Source organism: Triturus cristatus, chromosome 8 (genome assembly GCF_964204655.1).
Source record: "Triturus cristatus chromosome 8, aTriCri1.1, whole genome shotgun sequence".
In the NCBI taxonomy this organism is placed as follows: Eukaryota; Metazoa; Chordata; class Amphibia; order Caudata; family Salamandridae; genus Triturus; species Triturus cristatus.
Window position 1 is genome coordinate 799,361,257 of NC_140591.1, and position 26,827 is coordinate 799,388,083.

The following is a 26,827-nucleotide window of genomic DNA, read 5'->3' on the forward strand; positions in this document are numbered from 1 at the left end:
ATAATTATATATTTTATGTACCCAATGACATATTTTCATCTATCAGGGTGAGCTTAATTCCATAAAAGTACGATATTTGTTGACTGTGCAGGACAACTTCACTATTGTTTCTTTTGTTTTAAAAAAAAACTGTTGTAAAGGAAAATATAAAAGTTCTGCATGCAAATATATTCACAGATAAAGTTTTTTTCCTGAGAAAACGGACACAAAAGTTTAGTTGGGTAGAAATTTATTACATTCATTTCAACCTTTAGCAAGAGAAAGTCAGTCATTTATTGGAACATTTTGTAAAATCCTTAACAGAGTCATTGCACAGGAAAATACAATGCGACAGCCAATTTTCTATTGTTTGTACAAAAGCTTAGGCACACAGGTAATCATAGATAGGCCCTTCAAAAGAGCAGTGCAGGTCACAGCAAAAAACTAGACCTTGAGCAAGGCACTTCATATCACATGGAATAACATGGCAGGAACCTCGTTTATTTACACAAATATGTTTACCTGAACATTAAATTTCAATGACCGTGCACAAGGTAATTTTGAAACAGAAACTGAATTCTTGCGATTTGTATAAGTGCGTGGGTCAACATTCAAATCCTACATGTCCACCAGCAGTACTGTGGAGCTGATTACAATTGCCCTGGTAATCCTGATGAAGTCAATAATGGGAGTTACTTGCTAAACAACTCTACCAACAAACACTGAAAAACAGGTATCACAGAAGTTGTTTTATTTCTTCGCGAATCAACTATGCATTAAATCCACACCTCCACTGCCAAGACTGTATAAATATGTGAAGAACATGTATTTAAGAAAGTAAAAAAAAAAACTAAAAAGATGTACGGTGAATGTATTCAGGTTCTGAATAGCAAAAACGTTAATGGAAAAACAGAATTTGGGAAATAAATTGTAATTACACTATAATTGCTCCTTCTGAGAGGAAAAGGTTACATGATTTTAGGTAATCCTTGGGCTCTGTAGTTAAAATAACAAATGTTAATGTTAATGAGATTTTTAAAAGCGCACAAATACCCGGAGGTGTCTTGGCGCTAGGGACAGCAGTAAGCAAACTTGGCGCCTAGTCCTGAAACAGCCAGGTCTTTAATTTTCTCCTAAAGTCTGTTAAGGAGCTGGCATTCCTAAGTTCCACTGGAAGAGAGTTCCAAAGTTTAGAGGTGTCGTAGTGGAAGCTGCGGCCGCCCCAGTGCGCAGTACTAATTCTGGGCACTAAAAGTAGTCTTGCCCCCGCCGACTGTATATGTCTGGTCGGTTGGTACCATACAAAAAGATTCTGGTTAGGAGCGAAGATAGATAGATAGATAGATAGATAGATAGATAGATAGATAGATAGATAGATAGATAGATAGATAGATAGATAGATAGATAGATAGATAGATGTGCCCCAAAAAGAGCTAACAGTACATGTCCTGTATCAAAAAGCTGTCTAAAAACCGCAGCAGCTCTAAACGGTCAAAAACTATTGTAGCTCTAAAACTAACTAAACTGAACAGAAATCTAATTGGACTCAAACAATTTAGCTGAAGTTGGATATTGGGACACATATGTCTGAGGAACTTCTTGTGCGCCCTTAATTCTGCACCCTATTAAAGTATTAAGAACATTATGAATATTACACCAACTAACATTTGAATTTAGGTGAGGCAGCGCAACAGTCCCAGAGATGACATATGTTAATTTCCTTAAGGAATTTACCGAAGCAAAATGCCTCTAATTCTTAAAAGGCTTCAATATTTGGGGAAGGGGGATATCCAGGGCAACTGGAATGCAAAGTTCACGCTGCCTTCTCTGGGACTGATTGCAGGCCTTGCCATACATGGAACACATGGTTTTTCATAAGCTTAGGCAGAAGTTCTCTGGAACAGAATATCTGAACTTTACACTGAAATTGATAACATTTACATCATCACCAAAACAAGTGCAGATGCAATAATATTGAACACAAATGTATATGAAATCTGCCTATTTTATAAAAGTTCACACTATTCTATCCAAAATGTATATTCCCTGGGATGATGCACAATTAAAAACCTAAAAAGTCAACACTTCAGCTACGACATCAAAACCCAATGTCATGCCCTCAAAAAGAGCTTTAAAACGGAAATTCTCTGAACTCCTAAAAGATATGAGCAACTGGAGGTAGTGTACCTTATCAATGCTATTAAAAAAAGCATGCTGCCATCCAGCAAAGTGGTCACTACTGTTCTTTTCTTTTTTTTAAAGCAGGCAAGGGGGTGCTGCTGTACAGACTTTCACTGGTAGAGGTGGCCTAATACAGTTACTGCGCTGATCAAGTCTTGTAGGAAATGAGCGAGGGAAAAGAAAATAGTAGACTTGAATTCCAGGGATTTGTGCTCCCACAGCACACCTTAAAGACATCCCACTCTTAGCAGCGCACAATTTTTTTTTTCTTAAACACGTCTTTCCTTTCAAAGATTTATCAGGCTGATGCTTCTCTGAGAAATTGGTTGGTGGATGGGGGGGGGGGGGGGTCACAGAGGGATTACAAAATGGAAGTGAGCAAAAGGGAAACAGTCTTGGACACAGACATCCCACATGCTCCACATGTGTTGGCACACACACACACACATATCTCTCCATTAAATGATTGTGACAATCATCACTCCATTACATAACCCCACTCTCTCTGCCCTAAATGAATGTTCACGACATTTTAAGAACACATTAAAAACATCTCCACCCCCATAAAATCAAGGTCTTCAGCATTAGGTCATCAAATCAAACTGGCTTCCGCTGTTGCTTGCAGATCATCATTCCAGAAGAGTGCGTCGGACTTAAGAGGAAAGAAAGAGAAACATATAGTTAGAACCATGTTATTAGAACCATAGAGTAAGGGTCACTAGTTAGTATGTGTTCACAAGGTAAGGTTTACCCGATTTGTCCATGTCAACAAGGATGCAATGCTCTAGTCATGGGATCTTCCTTAACAACATATTTCAATTGTGTTAGTTAATTGGATCAGGTGAAGTGAACCAGTGCTACAACTCACATAAGGCAGTAGGGTGTTAAACTAAATACCAGGGCCCCAATTAACCATCAGGTGCACTGTTTTGGTTTGCGCCATGGCACACCCTCAACTCAGTGCAGAGGATATAGACACACAATTGCACACAAAAAACACATTGTCCTCAGTGGAGGTGCAAACTGTCAGTTCAGAACCGGAGAAGCCTGGTAGATTTACTTTCATTCTGTCTACTGCAGTTAACATGTTGGGACACAAGATCCATCACTGGGATAGAGGATGCCTACTCATCCCATTACTGTTCAGGCCACTTAATGTTGGGAATGGACTGTGTACCTATTCATTGCATTTATCGCCAACGGCAACTGTAACAATATTTCACCATTGCTCATATGCTCAGGCACAAGGATAGTCCCCTTCTATAAGATATTGGGCCTCACATTCTTCACTATTTAAAATTTCATCATCAAAATGAAGCACTTTTCTCCAAACAAATGAAAAGGGTCAAAAAGGAAAAAAGATAGCAAGACGGGTGAATACCATTTATCATGACTTAAACCACAGATGAGGGAGATGCTGGTAACATATTGCAGTTGCAGCTAATATCTCACATTAGAGTCCAAGCAATGTTCATGATCCTATCAGAGCAAGAGACATAGACTTTGGTTAGGGGTGGGGACAAGTAGTCCTCTACACGTTCAATGATGTAATGCTTAGGAGCTATTTGGCAACTGGGTATTTTCTGATGTAAGGCCAGGTTAGCAGACTACGTAATGTCACACAAGCAGACCATGTCAGAGTGCTACTTCGAGTAGCAAATGTTGCTCTCCTGTCGTGGGGTCAATCTGCTTTGGATGCAAATATCCTTGAACTCTACCACTGCTGAGATGTTGCGTAAGTTGGTGGTAGCTTTTACAAGAAGATGAAGGTCAGATCTAAAAAAGGATGCAATAAGGAACATACCTACATATCCTAGAATAGCACATAACGTTTTGGCGGTTGGTATGTGTTAGAAATGGGATTTCTGGTTGGCTAAGGCTTGCACCAAAGCCAGGCAGAAACCACCACTCTAGTCAGGGCAAGGGTTACATGCCAAAGATAACCCCTGCTCACTCCCTTGGTAGCTTGGCACGAGCAGTCAGGCTTATCCCGAAGGCAATGTGTAAAGCGTTTGCACAACACACCCACAGCAATAGCACCCTAGGCACACCACAAAAGGAACTCCACACAAGGCTATATCAAAAATAGCCTTTGTATTATCATAAAACACATTATATTAGTAATCACACAATATACACTGTGCCAACTGGCACTAGGCAATGTTTACAGGGGATTATATACACATGACAGGGCCAATTGGGCCACTGTCAGAACCATCAAAAGTACACATAATAAATGTAGAACCAATAATAAATATAGAACACAACCAGTAACTACTGGCAAAATACTGTACTTGGCATCATCTCCTGCAACATAAATCATATTATGCAAGCAGCATCACATTAGGCGTGAAATACATTCTGCACCAACCTCATAAGTCTAAACGCATTAGACAATAACCTCACAAGCATAAATACATTATGCAATCACCTCATAAGTCTAAACGCATTAGACAATAACCTCACAAGCATAAATACATTATGCAGTAACCTCATAATCAGAACTCTTAGAATAGGGAATAACCTCCTAAACAGAAATACTAGAGGCATAAATCACAGTGCGTAAATCACATTTCCTAGCACCACATAAATCACATTAGGGCCTGGAGCCCTACAAACCTCACAGTCCCCCTGGCCAACTGGCCTTCTCAAAGGGCTCAAATGCCCTATGTCCCAAATGTCAGGGTAGCTGCCAATGCAGCAGAATTCACAAGTGCGCCATTGCGCTGGGGCAGAGGAGTGCATCTCACTCCTATCTCATTCACAATGCCCACAAAGAAATGTTGGCCTAAACGTTGCAGCTGACGCTAATTGCCGTGCAGCTGTGACTCCAATAAAAAGCCGTAGCACCACTGTGCCCTGAGAGTGGGTCCCCACTGGGACTCACTAACCAAGAATGCAAAACTTTGCAGCTGTCCGCGCTGGGGCGGCGCAGCTGGAAATAAACAAAGGGAAGGGGCCCTGGCACATCTGTGCCTCTTCAGCCCCACTGGGCCTCTCTAAATAAGATTGCTCCCCTCGTTGCAGTTGCCCACTGACAAGCGGGGCAACTGTAAAAACATAGCCAAACAAAGGGACACGGGCACCGCTGGGTCCTCTGTACCCCCCGGGGGCCCTAAAACAATGTGTCCCACGTTTGAGCGGCCCACTGTCAGGCGGGACCACTCAGGACTAAGGACTCGCTCTGGGCCTCGATCAGCACCACAAAGAACAGCTGAGAAGCCCCACTCATCAGCTCTGGGCAGGACTCTGTTTCCAGCCATGCTGGCACTTGGCTCTTCGCCCGGTCCCTCTCCTGGGACCGGGACTTGGGCATGGAGCCTGCGAGGCTCCGGACATTTTAAAAGGCACGCAGGGCTCTCCTCCACATCACGGAAGCCCCACCTCCACTGGCAGCCTTTTTCCCCGCCCCGCTGGGCCTCATCACAACGGCTCACCTCTTCTCCGCGAGCCCTGCTCGGGCTAGCGGCAACCTCCTGATACCGGCCCCGCCCACAACCAGGCAGACGCGCCTGGCTTTCGGGTCGGCTGCGTCTTCCTCACTCCGGGCCACGATGGTGACTCTCATCCATTACGAGGTAGGCTCCCGTTTTACACAAAGATAGTGGCGATTTGAGCACCCACCGAATCAAAAGGTCGACGCTGCGGGGTGGGCACCCGCCATTTCGAATACTTATAAAGCGGGGTAGGCTCCCGCTCGGCATGAAAAGAATGCGGGGTGGGCACCCGCCCCTAAATCAGCATCACGGGGGACTCCCTCACATCGGGATTCCCTCTAAAAGGACGACAGCTCAGCGCTGCGCAGCCCACGCTCCTCTATCCTCTGAGAAAATAAGAATCTAGCGCTCACAGGGTGCAAAGGCAACAAGAAGTCCTGAAGGTCATGGCATATTAAAAGCAAAGCACTCACAGGGTGCAAGAGGTCCCAGCAAGTCCTTAGGGATCAAGGAGGCAATGTTGGGCTTAGGGAGGCCCCAGCAGCAGCACGCCCCAGCAAGTTTCAGAAACAAGTACACCCAGAACATGGGGTCACAGCCCCTATATTTATACCAGGCATTTCTTTTGTCTGTAGTACAGGGAATGGGGGAACCAGATACAACTGGTACAGGGGGGATTTGGAGCACTTTGCTTTCCAAGCTCCTCTTGCCCTTTGTCAGGTGGGTGCTAGGTGATCAGACACACCACAGGGGGCAGAGCCAGCATTGTCCAGGCTGGGCACAGTCCCATTCAGAGTCAGGGGATTACCCCTCCCACTACTCCCAATGAAGATGTCCCATTCACCCTAGCGCTGACTCACTCTGCCCCTCCTGGAGCCACAGAAAACTCCCAGCCCCTGTCACTCACAAGCCCGAAATGCAATTCACATCAGGCAGACAGACACGTAGCACACAGAAATGCCAACTTCTAAAAGTGGCATTTCTCCCATAGTCATAATAAATCTGCGCACACAGTTGTGCAGCATTTATTCTTGCAATTTCATACATACTAAACTTGACCGCGCTGCTCCTCCCAACTCAGGAATTGCCACTGACACACTTAATCAGGGAATCCGGATGTATGACGTTACAACGCACACTTTTACAACGCATGCACTTACAACGCATTTTTTACAACGCATAATCCATTACAACGCATGACATTACAACGCATGACACTACAACGCATTTTTAAAAACTACCTTTACAACGCATTTCCATTACAACGCATAATACCTTTACAACGCATACCATTACAACGCATAATATTAAATTGCATTTAAGGTAAGTATTAGATAGTATAGGGGTAAAAGTTACTTTTCTAACTCCAGGGGGTGCAACAGTAGGGTAAGTGTTGGATAGTATAGGGGTAAAAATTACTATTCTAACTCCAGAGGGTGCAACAGTAGGGTAAGTGTTGGATAGTATAGGGGTAAAAATTACTATTCTAACTCCAGGGGGTGCAACAGTGGGGTAAGTGTTGGATAGTATAGGGGTAAAAATTACTATTCTAACTCCAGGGGGTGCATCAGTAGGGTAAGTGTTGGATAGTATAGGGGTAAAAATTACTATTCTAACTCCAGGGGGTGCAACAGTAGGGTAAGTGTTGGATAGTATAGGGGTAAAAATTACTATTCTAACTCCAGGGGGTGCAACAGTAGGGTAAGTGTTGGATAGTATAGGGGTAAAAATTACTATTCTAACTCCAGGGGGTGCAACAGTAGGGTAAGTGTTGGATAGTGTAGTGTAATATTATGCGTTGTAATGGTATGCGTTGTAATGGTAGTATGCGTTGTAATGGAATGCGTTGTAAAGGTAGTTTTTAAAAATGCGTTGTAGTGTCATGCGTTGTAATGTCATGCGTTGTAATGGATTATGCGTTGTAAAAAATGCGTTGTAAAGGTAGTGCGTTGTAAAAGTTGCGTTGTAAAGGTTGTTCCCCGGGAATCCCCAATGCATTCCTTACCAAATGCACACAGAAAGCGCACCAACTTTACACTGGACCACAGTGCTAAAGTGCCCAGAGGCCTAAAACCACCAACACCAGAGGCAAAAAGCTTAGGGGTGAACCTCCCAAAAGGGCCAAGTCCAACAGTATGATGCTTAGTTTTAAATTTTAGGAGGCAACTAACTGTGTGGAGGGTGGCACCATATGGAGAAGGTAAAGAATGGGGGTAAGAAGTGAAAGAAAGGTTGTGGATAATTTGAATACTGGAATAAGAAATATGTTAATTAGAAACAGATAATCACGGTGAGCTAGCTTGCAGGAAGTCTGAAAGGGTCAGTGAGTCTAGAAAGGTTGATCAGAGTGCGTTTGATGAGCTGTTGTGTTTTATGCAGTTTAGATCATGAATTAAGGTCTTGGTGGAGCGAAAAGCGTGATGAGATGGATTCTGGAACTAGTGGCAGTGCGGAGAGGTAGCAACCAACATGATATTGACAGTGATCCACACTTCACAAAAAGTAACCCCAAAGTAACATGGGAAGAGGAAAAGGTGAATGGTTTTGCATTAAGCAACATGTGATCATTCAGTATCTTATGCTGCCAAGGCAGTTAGCCTTAACAGCTTGGAACAAGTCTCTAAAGCTTAAAGAAGAAGTATATCTGAGTCCCGGGAAACATGGAACAGTGAAGCATCAAAAACGTTTGCACAAAGGGAGAATAAGAAGGGCCTAGGATAACACTTTTCTGCTTGGTGTCTAGTGTGGGCTGTGTAGAGTTGCAGGACAGCTGATTACCACTGACCTGCAATGTAAGATAAGAGCAGGGAGAGGGGAGCATCACTTATGACTAAACTTTCATTATTCAGCAAGAGTATATTATAATTGACTGTACTGACAGGTAGAGAAATCGAGAAGGTGTGAAGAGTACTATAGATAATATAGTGTGTACATATGACACATCACTTAAGAGCAGGTCTTTGTACAGGTTATTGTGGATTATGTACAATGTGCGTTAAAGATCAGCCTTTCAATGAGAGAGGGTGGTTTGGTGGGATAGATAGAAAGATGGCTAGATATAGATAGATAGAAAGACAGACGTACGTACGTTTTTGTGCTTTTCTTGCACAACAGAATGGGATATAAAATAATCCATATTTTACAGGAAAAAATGAAATAGGGGAAATACTTAATGACAAACTCAGAACCACTCTGCAGACCTTTAATGTTGCCAAGGCTACTAGGATTACATGGCATAGATAACCAAATTATTTGCAAAGTTATCTCCATCGCTAGGAAAAAATGCAAGCTAGTTGCACATTAAGGGGGATATTCTCAAGAACGTGTGATAAACATGGCAAAATTAGCTTAACTTTGCACATTGCAGTCTATCGCCGGAAAATAACACCTTGGTAACGTGGTATTCTCAACCCGGAGGTACCATGCAATAGGCTCACGATAACACGTCAAATGTCCGTGATAAAGTCAACACTATGCCGCAAAAATGTAAAACACGAACGCAAAAAAAGCTGCGATGAGGCCAATCGCGATACAAAAATCAGCGAAGACCAGCGACAGGCCTGCAATTCCCATGCGTCATGTGGCAAAATGCACTATAAAAGCAACTAAAAAAAAAGGGAGAAAAAAAGAAACAGAGTAGCACCATGGATGCACCCGGACCAAGTGCAGAGGCCAACGCGAACCCCACAAGCCCCACAGACCACAAGCAAGGAACCTCGTGGTCGGGGAAGGCCAAGGATAAGAGGAAGAGGCAGACGGGGTGCAGTCCGCAGGAAAACCAGATTAGCGTCACAGAGGTGACAGAACACTACCATCCACTGAAAGTCAATATGACAAACGTGAATGCAGTCGGAGTGTCGAGGAGGTCTATGGAGGAGGACAAGAGGCGCAGGCATGATGTGAAAAGCCAACGCAAGCACAAACCCGTTGCCAACAGGAAGGCAGCAACGGCGACTTTAGGTGGGAGTCGTGCGCCACAGGAGGAGCAGGAGCAAATGGAGGCCACAGTCATCAGGGTGGAGACGGGACAAGGAGTTTGGAGTCTGGATACAGCTCTATAGGACCTGACACAACATCAACAGGGTGAGTAACGACCAGGGACTGGGGAAACGGGGGGTGACGGGCACAATGGCACACATGCACAACTACATGTAGCACACCACACACCCACAAAGACCCTGGGTCATGTCCCTGATCCCTGTGGCACACTGCAGCACACACACATAGCAATCACAGCACATCCCACGACAATGTGGTACAAAGTGCAACACCGACACTGCAGAACAGAGGACACAACTGGGTCCGCCCATGTGCAGAAACAGGCCAATCGCATCTAACATTGCAGGAAACTGTGAGACTGAAATGTACGTGTACAAGCTCACATCTGTCATGTTGTCCAAATGTCCACTGTCCCGCCTGAAATTTCAGCACCTCCAAACAGTCACAATGTACATTGTCATACAGTCTGCATGTAAACAAGAACAATGCGCCAACATACATGTCAACACAATGTCAACATGCATCTCCCCTTCACATTGCAGAGGGACAAACAACACCTCCAGCAGAGCAGACCAGACAACTCATCAATGATGCTGGAGAGGACCACCACACCTCCGACACCGACGCTCAACAGCTCATGGACATCTTAGGCAACCCACCCCCAGGAGCAGGGCAGTCAAGCTACATAGAGGAGACTCCAGCCTCTGCACAGACCACACAGCAGGAAGCACCCACCACCACAGCTGGCTCCCAACACTCCACCGAGGCACACATCACATTCCAATGCCAGGTGTCAGAATGCCAAAAGGAGGTGGCCGAATAGGTGCGGGTAGGGTCAGAGCTCATGGAAGCCAAACTGGACCATATACGTGGGTGTCTAAGTCCCATCAGGGACCACCTACACCCCACAAAGGAGACCCACACTGCGACAGAGACACATGCATTTGCACATGTCCTGTAATGATCCACGCCCAGAGCCCCGGAATAATAATTCACACACCCACGCCGGACCTCCGTTCGACGGCCCAGTCCACTCCTCTTACATATTGAGTGGGTGACGACAAAGCTACATGTCCAAGGTCTTACCCGCTGCCAGCGGGGACATGGTTGCGTATGCTGTGCACAGCACAATGTAATGTTGTAGGGCCCGGGGCCCTCATGCATACATTATGACCACACGGACACTCACAGATAGTTTGTGCGACTGGCTATGGGCACGGACGCCTGGCCCCTTTATTGGCAGGGTCACATGACAGTGACGCCTGTGTTGGATGTGTGTGGGGTGAGTGTAAGCCAGCCCGCAAGGAGTGGTTGGTGCTGGCAACAACTACAACAGTGAACACCATTAAAACGGAAACAGAAAACACCAGCATTACAGAGACAACTGCGGAGCATCATGGTGGTAGCCGGAGCAAGTACAGAGGTCACCCAATGAGCAAACAGAAGTGTCCATAAGCTGTGGTGCGCTGAGTTAGTGGCACCTGTAGTGCTGAGCAGGGTATCAGGCAGATGATGGCATCTACGACAGGTGTGAGCAACTCTGGTAGTCTGGCAGTAAGACACTTTTGACTAAGTTGGCGTTTGAAGGTGGTCCTGGTGGTGGTGGCGTGTGCCTCCTGCGGTGATGCAACATCAGTGCGTGTCAGGACTTGATTTGATGTGTGAGCCCTGGTGGACGCCAGTTGAGGCCAGAGGCAATGGACAGCGAGGGCCACATACACATGGCGTTGATGATCCAAGGCCATCATCTCATAGGCCAGTCAATATCTCAGCAGACAAGGTCCCTGACTTGAGCTGCACAGAGTTAATGGCCCTGGTTGCACTGCGGCCGGCAGAGGCACACCGCCACTGGACGGTGACTTGCGGTGCAGTGAGATAGGGCCACGCGAGGTGAGCGGGTTCTCATCGATGTCCAAGGTGAATGTGGCGGAGGGTTGCGGGGGATAGTGGAAGGTGTCCTCCAGGGCATGATGCAGAGGGTAGAAGCCATCCGGAAGTGGCAAATGGAGGAGTGGAATGCTACTGCCTCGTTTTTGCCACCAAGTCAGTATTACAGACATGATGATGACGACAACCCCCAGTCCATAGACTCAGTTGCCACCAGAGGTCAACCAGAAAGTGTCCATGGATGTCGGGGAACAGACTTAGTGGCACCGGAGCTGAAAGGGGATGCAGTCTGCGATGAGGCCTGTACAATGATATCAAATCTGCCATTAATGAATCAAGACTGAGTTCTGAAAGTGTGACCTACTCGACCGCAGCGTAGGCCCGAGGCAGCGGTCACCGTGGGCCAACCACTGTTCAGCGAGCTCCTCCTGGAACTCTAAAACACAACGTTGAAATGGCATGTGGGGGTGACTTGTGGTTGACAGAGGTAGAAGCACCAGAGCTGAGCGGGTGTTCAGTCATCGACGATGCCGTGTCCTGCCTGGTACGGACTGGATTGGATTGGTGGGAGGCCTACTGGACCGCAGTGTAGACCGAGGGCGTAGTTATCAAAGGCCCACAGACACATGTGGTTTGGATGCTATGCACAGACTTGGTGGCACCACATCGAAGGGAGTATGGTGATTTAAACTCTGCATTAATGTGTGTACTCGGACATTGTATAATCAAGACTCAGTCCCAAATGTGTAACTTACTCGACCGCAGAGTAGGCCGGAGGCAGCGGTCAGCAGGGGCCCCACAAGCAAGTGTTGTTGGCTTGCGATGCACAGAGTTAGTGACACCAGGGCAGTTGTTGGTAGTGCTCGGTCACCTTCGTTGAGATGATCCTTTTTTCCTTCAGACTGAAACGCATCTTCCTCTTACACCTCTCCTGGCGTGCAATGATGTGAACTCTGCCATGATGAAATCAAGACTCAGTTCCAAATGTGTAACCTACTCGAGCGCAGTGTGGGCCGAGGGCAGTGGTCCGCGAGGGCCCACAGACACTAGTGGTTGGAATGCTATACACAGACTTGGTGGCACCACATCGAAGGGAGTATAGTGACATAAAATCAGCCATAAATATGTACTCTGCCACTGTGTAATCAAGACTCAGTTCCAAATGTGTGACCTACTTGTCCGCTGTGTATGCCGGTGGAGTACGTCAACGAGAGAGGAGGACTGCGGGCCTTGCTCGAGGAGGCCGTGATGGTCTGAGCAGGCTGCCAAGGTCGTGGGCCTCGGGCTTGGAGGTTGCATCGGCACGTGGTGGACCCTCCTTGACACACGCCGGTGTCGGCAGGTGAGCAGAGAGGCCTGGCTGTGCAGGGGCAGGCAAGACGGGTTCGGGGACCAGCGGCCCGGGGTACAGCAGGCGCAGAGGATCGCAGGCAACTCCGCTCACGATGACGACGTCGGCCTCGTGGCGGGGTGAGAGGCGCCGCCCTGGCAGAGACGTTGGACATTCTGGAAGAGAACCACGCCCAGGGCTACGTGCTTTCTATTCACACCCTTACACTGGCCTGGCATACGCCAGGCCAGTCCACTCCGCTCACGCTTACAGGGGGGGACGTAACAAGCTACATTCCCGCGATCTTTCCCACTGGCTGGGGTGACATGGTTGCGTCCACTGTCCACTACACTCCATACACCAGCGGTGTATGTCGACATGGATATGGGTGTGGTCTGCATACTGCAGTCTGGCCATCATATCCACGCCACACTAGGCATTGTGTACATTCTCATTCATGGGTCACTTGCCTCCTTCCCACATGCCTGGTTCCCACCTCTCCCCACAATCTGCTATTGTTTTGCTGATGTGCCATGCTGTTGATGGTTCATGTACATGGTTAGCCCAGGTTGCCACAGTGAGTTGTGCTGTCGTGTCTGGTGGGTGGGCAGGTTGTTGGGCATGTTGTATGTGAGTTTGTAACGTGTGCATTCCCAGTGTTGTGAGTTGCATAGTTGTGGAGATGAGGTGTGTGGTGTGTTCATTTGGTACTTCCCAACAAGCAGTGCATTTTCATGGGTGCCATCGTGGTAGCGCTGTTTGATGATGGACTGTCGGTAGAAGTGGAATCGTGCACACTGCCTGGGTAGTTGGCGACGACGTTGGTGGCGATTCCCCAGTGGTCAACTGTTGCCTGCACATTGATGGAATGCATGTGCTTTTCGTTGAGGTAATTGTGTGCAGTGTCATCAGGGGGCACAAGTAGGACATGTGTGATGTTGATTGCCCCCAACACGTGCGTGAATCCAGCTATCCAGCTTGGTCTCCAGCTGTTCATGTGCATTGTGGGGAACGTATAGGTACTGGAGTACCAGGCTGATGATGGCATCCAGGACAGGTGTGATGGACTCGGATGGGGCTGGCTGTGAGACTCATCCAACTCTGGCGGTTGTTGGTTGGGAGGTACCAGAGGCCAACAGGTGCAGCACAGCCAGCAGCTTTGTCTGAGGTGGGATGTTGGTTGTCTGCTGTGTTGGTGCCGTCAGCCTGTTGGGCGATGATGGTCAGGATGCGTAGGATGGTTGCCCTCTTGAGCCTGTAGTGGGCAATTACATTGTCTGGTGTTAGGTCTGTGAGGCTGGTGCGTTTCCTGAGGGTCCGCTGTCTTTGTCCGCGCTACCTCTGTGGTGGTCCAGGGAGGGGTCTGGAGGAGGGGGGTGGTCCTGGGGGTGGTGGCGGTGGGTGTTGTGGCACTATTGGGGCTCCGAGCTGCATGATCAGTGGCTCCATGGGATCTGTTGGTCTTCAGGTGAGGCTGTGGTATGGGCTCCCTTGTCTGGTGCTTGTTGTCATCTGACTTTGCACCAGGTCAGAGCAGGTGTTACGTTCCTGCTGCCAACGAGCCTTATCGCATGTTTTGTTATCTTATTGCCAATCTGGCTGGTCGTTGAGAATGTTGAGGTGTGGTGTTGTTGCGGTTTTTTGCTCGGTAATGCCTACTCTGCATCTTATTAGCGATAGTTGCCAGAGTCATCTGTGGCGATGTTTTTTGAGGATGCTATCGCCCAAAAACTGGTGATATCGGCTGTTTGCACCAGCTTGTGAATGGAGCGATAAATGTATCGCGACTTTGGCTGCAGTAAAGTGTCGATAACTCTGCGATAGGTCCTCAGAATATGCCCCTAGGTGTCACTTTTTTTATCCAACTGAGATAGAAACAACATATTGGGTGAAATTTGCAAATTATGTAGCAATTGCAGTAAATATATAATTATGTGATAAATGCTGCAGCCACACAGTCACCTTCATTCTTTGTCCCCTGTTTTATTACCAATGCAAGAAGGGTAAACAAAGCCTAAACATTCCAATGCCAATTAGTGCCCAATCATAGTTGCACTTCTAAGAAAACAACTTTCCAACTGCTCCAAAAACAAACATGCAACATAAAACTACATGACGTGTACCAATGTATAATATTGACCTATACTGCCATCTCAGTGTTGCGATGACATTTACAAACCACTCGCCCTTCAGTCATGTGGTTTATAATATCACCAGGACCCCACCGTGGCAATACTGGACCATATTACACAATTACCCATTATGCAATCTAGATATAAACATTATCTGGGGAGCAGTTTATGGAAGAGGAATGGTGAAGTACCAGAGAAGTAATTTAGGTTGAAACGGCTAGATCTAGAAAGTGTATCAGATTGAAAGCAGGGTAGAGTTTTATCATTAAAGGGGCAAAGGGGTAGAAAAGTGGATAGTTGTGGCTGGCCAATTACAGAAGGAGGTGAATTATGCTACTGTGATTGATAGAAGGAATAATCTGAGGTGAATGTAGGAGCAGAAGGAGAAAAATATCTAAAACACAGAGAAGTAGTTAGTGATGCAGAGCTAAGAGAGCAAGTGTGTGTGCACATGCACATATGAGTTTAAGTATTTGAATTTTGTGAAAGCAAGAGTGTAGAGAAAGAGTTTGTAAGTGCTCAACAGATGGGGAACCAATATCTGGATATGTCAAGAGGATGAGGAAGTGGTCATAGGGTACAGGCGCTATTCAGAAATGGGTGGAATTTACGGATTTAAGTGGCAATATAGTGAGCACATAGCATGGTGGCTTGATACAACTGCTGTAGGTGGTTGCAGTGCTTAATTTGAGCCGGTGCTCGGCACCTAACTGTCATCACACACTTATGACACTCTGCCACATGGTGGCGCTGCTCATCTAATTTAGAGATGAGCAGAACATCGGTTGTTTATGAATACAAAATACATTAAAAAATACTAATTCCTGCCTCCTCAGCCATTCTGTTAGCTCTAGGAACCCGGAATAATCGCAACTGTCACACTTGTAGGTGAAAGAGTTGGTTAGCAGTTGTTTTGGTACTGTCATTGGCAGCGATGACGGGGCAATCCGTGGTACAAGCTGTAGTGGCCTCCTGGTTAGAGCCCGGCACTTATTATATTACAAATTAACTACTGGGTGGTTGTGAGTATAGATGTTAATTAAGCGAGAGATGATGGTGGGGAGGGTTTCAAAAACATGGCGAAATACCGCAATGTATGCACAAGGAAGGGCATTAGTGGAACTTCAGGAGGAGTCTGTGGGGCTTCTAGAATTTCGGCCTTTCCTAGAATTGTGAATAGCTCAGGTAGATCGTGACAGTGGGGCCATGGATGTGAGGCGTAATTAATGTCAGGGCATTGCTAGTATCAAAGATGTAACTTTCTTTATGAGATTTGTGTTCTGAGACATCAGCTTGTTGACTAACAACCGATGCACCTTTTTGTCAACTAATGCTTTGACAGTGCATGGACTCTAAACTTGTAACTGGTGTCTCACTGGGAAACAGTGCAGTGGCGAAACTGTTGGTGACATATCAGTCGCGGCTGCTGCCCATTCTATGTAGTGGGGCAGCGAAGGGGAAAAATAAATAAATACAAAATTATTAAAAAATAAATATGCACTTACCTTCTGCTCCCGGGCCGCACCTTGCTCTCAGCACTGCAGTTCCCAAAAGCACAGGCTCCCAATTCACCACGCAATCCCAGGCCTTCTCACATGCTATTACTCCCAGCATGAGAGAAGTGCTGGGACTGAGCGGAGCGGGATGGTTTCATGCTGCAGCAGGAACTGGGAGCCTGTGCTCCTGAGCCCTGCAGATATGTCCAAGGAAGCGCCTGGAGATATTCAAGTGTGCATGTCGGTTTGGCTGGCCGGCCAAACCGATATGCACACTTTCAGTGCCCACTACTCTGCCTTCCCCTGCTGGTGACACTGCGACCTTTTCCCGCCCTGCCCCAGAGTTGGCAGATTAAGCAAACTTGGCCGAGTCAATGAAAAATAAAATAATAATAAAAGTATTTTATTATCATTTTATTTTTCATTTTCTTCCTTTAAGCAGTGGGGCGATGATCCTCCGCCATAGCGGAGGAGCCGCCCCTGTGACATAGTCCTATCACTTAATTCCAGGGAACACAATGTATGTGATTTCTCTAGCGTGTTATTTTCAATATTCAAGGAATAATATTCACCTTGTGGTTCTGCTTTGTCTCCCCCGTGCTGCTGCATGTTGACATTCTCCCCATCTAAAAAAAAATTTAAAAAACATACACTTAGCAAACCCTCTGTAAACAGATGTACAGGCTATTTAGTTCACCGCTGGTCTTCACTGACAATTAATGTCCCCAAAGAATCCCATGGACCAGAAACAAGAATAAAGGGCCAAATAGCACCATTACATAACAAAGAACTAAGTGAGCAACACATCTCCACAAAAACATATTGCATGGTACCTGGGCGAGTCTTGATGCATTATAGAAGACAAGAAGGGTGATGGGCCATCACACTATTTCAGACACAGAATTCCAATTTCACAGTAAGAAACATGGGGATCCTACCAAAAATGACAAGCCTGCACTGGATGTATGATAGTGGGAAAAAGAGTACTGCTTTGAAAATAAATAGACAACACAAAGTGATGCAGCCTTATACAGGAATATCTGATAATCGTAGAAGCAAGCGTTCAGACTGAGTTCAAAACAACAACTCCATTGATTGCTAAAGTTAAATCGGACGTTGTGGATGCTGTAAATGAAGAACATTTAAGTTGTGCTTTGGAGCCATCCAGTGAGGTTCACAATTTTGTTTGGAAATTCAGTCTCCCACATAAATGCAACATATCTTTTCTCTCTTCTCTCTTCCATCTCAATCTCAGTCTGTCTTCACTCACACCCACCCAATACTACGATTACTTTTACTGCACAAAAAGCAGTGGATTAAGAAAAACGTAGTTCCAGGGATCTGTTATACGCTGAGAAACATGGATTTTATTCAATGGGGGGGACTCGTCTGTCTGATTTCCTTCCCTCCAGCTAATTAGCCACTATGTACACAAGTGCAGTTAAATAACAGCCCCAAATACATTGCTACACCCTTACAAGTGTCATTTGTTTAATCAGGAGCCTCTAAATGAAGGGTAACAGTTCTTAGTTGTACTTCACAGACGGCAATTTTGTAAATTTCTTATTTCTATTATTATTTTTTTAACAAAGCAAAACACGTTTTTACTCAAACCGTGTCCTCAAAATAAAAAGATAAATAAAATGCAGTATAAGTGGGAAGGGTTAGGGTGTCATGACCCACTGGACCGTGTGTGTGTGTGGGGGGGAGGTGCAGGTGGATGACTGTGGGTCCGCATGGGACCCCCCAATTTTAAGACTTTTAAAAAAGGTTCCATGATTCTGCGTGTGTCAACGGGAGCCAGTGATCGCCCTAGACTCCCACAGGATGGATGGGTGGAGATGGTGAATGTTACTTACCAAGTAAGCATCTGTTTGTGGCATGTAATGTTGTAGACTCACATGCTTAGCATAATTCCGTCATCTTGTGTTGTGCTCTGAAGTGTGCAAGTTGTTTTTCTTTGAAGAAGTTCTTTGAGTCACAAGTTTAGTGACTCCTCCTCTGGCTTGCATTGCGAATCAACTCCATTGTTGGATTGTTTTCCATTTGGCGGGTGATGATGGAGTGAAAGGATAGCATATGCTATAGAGATGACCATGTAGTGAATGTATGATATATGTATATAAATGCAAAGAGCACAAGTCACCAAGAGGAGGGTGGGCGCATGTGATCTACAGCACTACATGCCACAAATAGATGGTTACTGGATAAGTAACATTCACCATTTGATGGCATGTGTGGCTGTAGATAGACATGCGTAGCATAGACTAAAAAAGCAGTTCTCCCTGTAAGTGGTGATCAACTTGTGCTTGGTGAATTTATTTGAAATAAAGTACGTAATACTGCTTAATCAACATTTGCTTATTGTCATGCCATAACATCTACACAATAATGTTTTGTAAATGTATGGTGAGTATTCCATGTAGCAGATTTACATATGTCAGCTATGGATATATTCCCTATAAATGCCATTGAAGCCCATTTTTGTGTGTAGAATGGGCTCTTGGTGGAATAGGTAGTGCTTTCTTGGCTTTGGCATAACATGTTTGGATGCATTTTACTATCCAACGTGCAGTACCAGATTTAGAAATTGCTTTACCCTTATGTGGTTTTGAAAATGACACAAACAGTGGTTGTGTTTTACAGAAAGATTATGTTCTATCTATCTAGAACATTAATGCGCTTTTGACATCTAATGTGTGTAATGTTTTTTCAGCTACTGATTCTGGTTGAGGTAAGAATACAGGTAACTCTATGGATTGTGTCATGTGAAAATGCGATATTACTTTAGGTAAGAATTTTGGGTTAGTTCTTAAAACCACTTTGTCTCTCTGTACTTGAAAGAATGGTGCTTCTAAAGTTAATGCATACATTTCTCCAACTATTCTGAGTGAGTTAATTGCAATTAGAAAGGCGAGCTTTCGTGATGGAAACCACAATTGGCATGTACGCAATGATTCAATATTTAAATTCCACATTGACGTAGGCGGTGCTCGAGGTGTTTGAGGTGGAATAACTCTTAAGTCTTTGCAAAAAGGCTTTAATTACAGGAATGTTCAATAGAGAAGTTTGTTCTCTATTCTGAAGATATGCAGCTAGTCCGGTAAAGGAATATGCTACTTACCAGTATGCATCTGTTCTTGGCATGTAGAGCTGCAGATCTACACACTTTTGCATAGATCGCCATCTGGTGTTGGGCCCGGATGTTTGCAGTTTGTTTTTCCTCTTGGAAAGTCTTTGGAAGTCACGAGGTTGGTGACTCCTCCTTTGGTTCGTATTGCGCATGGGCTTCGGCTCCATCCTCAGATTGTTTTTCGCCAGCAGGGAAAGATGAAGCGTAGTAATAACAGTAAAGAAACCCATGTGTGTTGTATCTAAATAAGAAAGACTGGAACGGATACAGGTAGCCGGGGAGGCGGGTGGGCGTTTGTAGATCTGCAACTCTACATGCCAAGAACAGATGCATACTGGTAAGTAGCATATTCCGTTCGGGGCATATGAGCTGCAGATTACACACTTTTGCATAGACTATATAGCAGTACCCAACCATAGCGGCGACCACCGGCATCCGTTGCAGTGGTTTGGAACAGTGTTTTTAGTACAGCCTGTCCCACACTAGCTAGTTGCTTGGTTTGCACATCTACACAGTAATGTTTTGTGAAAGTGTGCGGTGTTGACCATGTCGCTGCTTTGCAGATGTCATCTAATGGTATGTTCCCTAGAAAAGCCATAGAAGCCCCTATCTTTCTTGTAGAGTGGGCTTTAGGGGGAACAGATAGCGTTTGTTTTGCTTTGTGGTAGCAAATCTGTATGCATTTTACAATCCACCTAGCTATCCCTGATTTAGAAATAGGGTTGCCTTTATGTGGTGGAGAGAAAGAGACAAATAGCTGTTTGGTTTTTCTGAAAGGTTGTGTTCTTTGGATATAGTAAAGTAAGGCCCTTTTAACATCCAGTGTGTGTAAAGCCCTTTCCGCAACAGTTTGAGGTTGTGAGAAAAAAACTGGTAATTCTACCGATTGGTTCAAAGGAAGGGAGAAATTACTTTAGGTAGGAATTTTGGGTTAGTGCGGAGTACAACCTTGTTCTGATGCATTTGGAGAAAAGGTTCCTGTATAGTGAGTGCTTGTATTTCACTAACCCTTCTAAGGGAAGTGATGGCCACTAGAAAAGCTGTTTTCCATGTGAGAAATTGCAGCTCACATTTATGCAATGGTTCGAAAGGCGGTCCCATCAGCCTTGTGAGAACTATATTTAAGTTCCAGACAGGTGAGGGTGGTACTCTGGGTGGAATTACTCTTTTGAGGCCTTCCATAAAGGCTTTGATGGCAGGCACCCTGAAAAGTGATAGGTGCTGCCTGTTTTGTAAGTAAGCAGCAATTGCTGCGAGCTGTAACCAAATGGATGTATATGCTAGGTTACACCTTTGTAGATGGAGCAAGTAACATATGATGTGCTGTATGGATACATTTAGAGGGTTGATTGTGTTGTTATGGCAGTAAACAACAAATCTTTTCCACTTTGCAGCATAGCATGCCCTAGTAGTAGGGCGTCTAGCTTCTCTGATAATATTCATGCTATCAGGGGGAAGGTTAAGGTATCTGAATTCTAGGACCTCAGGAGCCAGATTGCAAGGTTGAGCTTAGCTGGGTCCGGGTGCCTGATCTCTCCATGGTTCTGGGTTAGGAGGCATGGTGAGAGGTGTAACTTTTGGTGTGGTACTACCGAGAGTTCCAGCAGTGTGGTGTACCACGGTTGTCTGGCCCATGTTGGAGCTACCAGGATGAGCGTGAGGGAGTGCTGTTGTAGCTTTCGCACCACTAATTGAATTAGTGGGAGAGGTGGAAAAGCGTACGCAAATTTGTCTGACCAGTTCATCCATATCGCATTGCCTTTGGACAATGGGTGTGGATATCTGGCAGCGAAGCTTGGGCATTTTTTGTTTTCGTGGGTGGCGAAGAGGTCTATCTGAGGATGCCCCCACTTCTGAAAGAACGGGTGAAGAACCTGTGGGTGAAGTTCCCATTCGTGGATCTGTTGCGTTTGTCTGCTGAGCAGATCTGCCATGGTGTTTTGTACTCCTGGGACGTGTTGGGCCAGGAGAAAGATTTTTTGCGGAATTGCCCATCTCCATATGCTCTGTGCTAGTTGAGAGAGCTGTGGAGAGTGTGTGCCCCCCTGTTTTTGAATGTAGTACATGGCAGTCATGTTGTCTGTGCGAATGAGGACTGCCTTGCCTAAAATCTGCGTCTGGAAGGATTTTAGGGCTAGAAAGATTGCCAGTAACTCCAAATGGTTGATGTGCAGTAACGTCTGTTGCGACGTCCATGTGCCCTGCACTGTGAGATGTAACAGATGAGCTCCCCAGCCGGAGAGCGATGCGTCTGCTGTTAGGATTATTTGTGGAACCGGGTCCAGGAACGGTCGACCTTCGGAAAGGTTTGTGGTGTTCCACCACTGCAGAGAGCGATGGGTGCAACCGTCCACCAACACCAGATCTGTCAGTTGCCCCTGGGCCTGGTTCCACTGGCGCGCTAAGCACTCTTGGAGTGGACGCATCTGGAGTCTTGCATGAGGCACTATGAAAATGCAAGAGGCCATCATCCCTATCAGTTGCATAAACACTCTTGCTGGGAGAGAGTGTTGAGGTATGAATTTTTGACGCAGAGCCTGTATGTTTTCAATCCTGGCAGGATTGGGATAGGCTATGGCTTTTGAGGTGTCTATGGTAGCACCGAGGTATTGCTTTGTGTGTGATGGTATCAGGTGGGACTTTTGGTGGTTCACCGTGAAACCTAGCTGGTGAAGTAGTTGGATTGTAGCGGCGGTGTGGTGCACACATTGGTTGTAGGACGTGGCTTTTATTAGCCAGTCATCCAAATATGGGAAGACGTGAATGTGCTGTCTTCTGAGGTGTGCCGCCACTACTGCTAAGCACTTGGTGAATACCCTTGGTGCTATTGTGACCCCGAACGGGAGCACTTTGAACTGGTAGTGTTGCCCGTCCACTACAAATCTGAGGTACTTTCTGTGAGCATGGTGTACTGGAATGTGAAAGTATGCGTCTTTCAAGTCCAGTGTGGTGAGAAAGTCGTTCTGGGAGAGGAGTGGAAGAACCTGTTGAAGGGTTACCATGTGAAAATGGTCTGAATGTATGTAAGTGTTTAGAGGCCTGAGATCTAGAATAGGTCGTAGAGTCTCGTCTCTTTTTGGAATCAGAAAGTACAGGGAGTAGACCCCTAAATTTTGCTGATTGATGGGGACTTGCTCTATGGCTTGTTTTTGCAGGAGGGAGATTACTTCCTGTTTTAATAACGTGGCATGTTCTTGTGACATTGGGCGTTGCCTGGGTGGAATGTTTGGGGGGGTAGATGTTAATTCTAGGCAGTACCCTGAATGAATAATTTGGGTCACCCATCTGTCTGAGGTGATGGTCTTCCAGACGTGAAGGAAATTTTGTATTCTGCCCCCGACCGGAGTGGGATGGTCTGGAGGGAGCAGGGGAAAGTCATTGGGTAGGCGGTGTGGCAGAGCGGCCGGTATTTGTTTTGCCTCTGCCTTTATTATTATTGCCTCCTTAGCCGTCTCTTTGATAACCCCTTGTGAAGGTGGACTGAGGAGGGGATTTGTAGGACGTGGATGCGCTATCTGAGGAGTAGCCTCTACCCGTGCCCCGAAAGGAAGAGCGGCAAAAGGAGCGCCTAGGAGTGTGTGACTGTAGGGCTCCCATGGATTTCACCGTATCAGTGTCTTTCTTCATCTTCTCGAGGGCCTCATCAACCTTTGGACCAAATAAATGTTGTTGATCAAATGGGTGGTTTAATATGGAGGCTTGTACCTCAGGTTTAAAACCTGAAACTCTTAGCCAGGCGTGGCGACGGAGGAGGACACTGGTGTTTATGGCCCTGGAGGCTGTGTCAGCCGCATCTAGGGCACAGCGTATAGAGGTATTAGTTAAGGTTTTTCCCTCTTGAATCAATTCATTAGCCCTATTTCCGTATTTTTCAGGGAGATGGTGCATGATGGTTTCTAGCTCATCATAATGCGCTCTGTCGTATCTGGCCAATAGCGCTTGAGTGTTGGCGATACGCCATATATTGGCAGCTTGTGACGCAGTGCGCTTCCCTGACACGTCTAGGAGCTTGGACTCTTTGTCAGGTGGTGGTGCTTCACCTGACGCCTGAGAATTTGATCTCTTCCTAGCTGTAGATACCACCAAGGAATCCAGTGGTGCAGGGCCTTTAATGTAAGCAGGATCTGTGGGGGCGGCTTTATATTTTTTCCCTATACGTGGGTTTAGGACCCTAGCCATGCCTGGGTCTTTAAAAACCTCTGGGGCATGTTTGATTACTCCTTTTAGCATAGGTAGTATAGCAGTAGACCTATGTGCAGTATCAAAGGTGTCTAGGAGGAAATCTTCCTCTACTGGGTCAGTATGTAGCTCTTCCCCGTGATAATGTGCCGCTCTCTGTAGTAGGTGGTGAAAACCTAACGAGTCTTCTGGTGGGGATGGCCTGGATGGATAAAGGTCATCCTGTGGGACATCTGGGATGTCTGGATTGTTATAGTCATCCCATGGGTCTGGGGATCCAGTAGGGGTGGGGTCTTGTGGCACATCTGCTGGATCGTAGTAAGGGTCCCCTTGATCATCATGGTCTGGAGACAGGGTCGGAGAGCGATGAGGCAGGGGTGGAGAAGGTGGAGGTGGGGAGGGTGGAGGAGGTGGAGGAGGTGGGGAAGGCACTCTGAAAGGGGAGGTAGCACAGTCCTTCCTCTTTGGAGGTGGAGCTGGTTTGTCCAAATGTCTCTTTTTTGAAGACAGTGTCAAATGTCCAGTTTTTGGATCCTTGGTAAGTGTCTTTTGCAGAGGATCCGGTGTGAATAGTTCTTGCGACACTGGTTGTTCAGTCGGCGCCGAGGTTTTCGGGGCCTACGGCTTTTTAGGCTTGTCTGTGCCGTGCTTTTTTGGGACCTCCGATTTTTTGTTCGGTGCTGAGAGAGGCTTCGGCACGGGAGAGTCGGCGCCGAGGGCCTTATGATGTTTAGTCGGCACCGAGAGGCCGGGTTTCGACACCGAGGGCTTTGGTGCTGAGCTCGGTGTGGAGGTGGAGGCCGATTTTTTCTTCGGTGCCGAAGGGTGTTTTTCGGCACCGCTGGTAGGCTGGCTTGAGCCCGAGCTGCCGGAAGGCTTAATAGGCTTCTTTACCGGGCCCGAAGGTGGGGTGTTAGAAGCAGTGTCCTTGGTCTTGCCTAGGCTTGAAGGCGAAGGCGTGACCGAAGCCTTTTTGGATATCGGCGCGGGTGTGGGAGGGGGTATAGTACTCACGACCCTCTGCGCCGGGGTGATGTCCTCCACATCTGAGTCGTCGGCTTCGGAAGCACTGACGAGGTCGTCGTCATCTTCTTCGGTGTGCTGCTGTCCCGGATTTTCGACGTCGTCGACTAGAGCGGTGGTCGAGGAGTGCGCCATGTTGCATCTGTCCCTTCGATCTCGAATAGTCTTTTTCGATCTAAAAGACTTGCAGGCGGGACAGTCTCGAACCTCGTGTTCAGGGGAGAGGCAGAGGTTGCACACCTCATAAAGATCGGTGTGGGGGAATTTGGACCCACATCGAGGGCACTTCTTGAAGGGAGTTCTTTCCATCAGCTGAGACCGGAGCCAGGATAGGCCCGAAGGCCGCCGTCGATGACTGGAATCGAAGAAGTGTCGAAGAGAAGGTGATTAAGAAGATTTGTTATCTGAAGAATCTCGATGAGCGAGGATTTTGCGTCGATCGTTGAACTAGAAAAGTTCGGAACCGGAGCGCGAAGTATTACATCCGAGCCCGATGGCGGAAAAAAACAATCTGAGGATGGAGCCGAAGCCCATGCGCAATACGAACCAAAGGAGGAGTCACCGACCTCGTGACTTCCAAAGACTTTCCAAGAGGAAAAACAAACTGCAAACATCCGGGCCCAACACCAGATGGCGATCTATGCAAAAGTGTGTAATCTGCAGCTCATATGCCTTGAACATGTATTTAATAGAGGTGAAAGACAAACCTGCATTTGGTAAATGAAGCATGTAACCTATAATGTTTTGAAGTGATGCTTGCATAGGATTAATGTCTTTTGAATGACAGTAATAAACAAAACATTTCCACCTTACTGCATACCATGCTCTTGTTGTGGGTCTTCTTGCCTCTTTTAGGATATCTATACATTCTTTTGGTAAGTTTAGGTATCTGAATTCTAAGGCTTCAGGAGCCAAATCGCAAGATTGAGAGATCTGGGATTTGGGTGCAGTATTGCTCCTTTGTTCTGCTAATTACCTCACATAGTATATAATTATTGTCATATTCTATGATAACATTGATAAGATCAATGCAACTTCTGAAATGACATCATTGATGACAACACTATGTATTGCAGCAGTACTAGCTATAGTTACTGTAGGGCACAAATTATAGATACTTGAGATAACTAAAATTGGGTAATTTCAGTGGTTTTGTTAGTTTAAAACAATATCAACAAGCTACCTATCTCCATAGACATGGCAGTACACAACACAGGCCAAACTTCAAGGCTCGTCTCTGTGTATCCACACAACACAATAGAGGAAACAAATCTTTCTCCTTCACAGTAGAAAATAAAATATCACAGTAATTAATATTTTATACGTTTTACTGTTACTTATTACAGACCCAGTTACAGACACAACAGGAATTACATTAACTTGCACATCAGTACTTAATCTGGTGATCTCCATATCAACTGGGCAACTTATATCCCAAAGTACAGGACCCATGCAAATTTGTCCACTAGGTTTGCATCGCCTTTGGGTGAAATTGTGATGTATGACCCTGAATCTATTAAGACATGAACCACAATTTTAATATTTTGCACTTTGGCACATTGTTCCTCACCCTGGTCTCCCTCAATATCTTGTCAGTTGCATTTGAAGATACAGGCTCAAGGATAACCTCACAGCTTGTCATGTTTATTTAATTTACTAGAGGTATTTTCTATATACAGTTTTGCCTAATCAGGAAGCTCCATAGACAATGACATAATTGTGATATTTGTGCAATCGTCTCCTACTTTTCCTGCCCCTATACTGGGTCTTTTAAGCACAGTAAAGGACAATCTCCATTCATGGAGATGTCTGGCAGGAGACCTGTAACTACAGACCCAAGTAAATAAAATATTGCAACTCATTCCAAGGAAAACAGCTTGATTCCTCACCTCTATCCCATCCCCTCTTCACTTCTCTACCTATCCAACCTTCCACTCTACTCTCTCCCCTCTGGCGGTTTCTCCAGTACATTAGGCCCATCATACCAAGCACTCAAAGTCCTCTTTGCCCACAGGTCTCTGATCACATCTGCATACAAACTTCTCTGGGAT

At 46.0% G+C, this 26,827-nt stretch overlaps 1 protein-coding gene across 2 annotated transcripts in view; it reads right to left on the minus strand.

The window, feature by feature from the left end:
- Window positions 1-212: 212 nt before the first annotated feature.
- Window positions 213-26,827, minus strand: part of LOC146805099 (CD99 antigen-like) — a 262,650-nt gene continuing 236,035 nt past the window's right edge. For both annotated transcript variants that reach the window (XM_085622237.1, XM_085622239.1), the window contains 2 exons: window positions 17,014-17,067; window positions 213-2,812 (listed from right to left, as the gene is read on the minus strand). In XM_085622237.1, coding sequence (XP_085478363.1) covers window positions 2,790-2,812; window positions 17,014-17,067 — 77 coding nt within the window. In that variant the 3' untranslated portion in view covers window positions 213-2,789. The remainder of the gene's footprint in view (window positions 2,813-17,013; window positions 17,068-26,827) is intronic.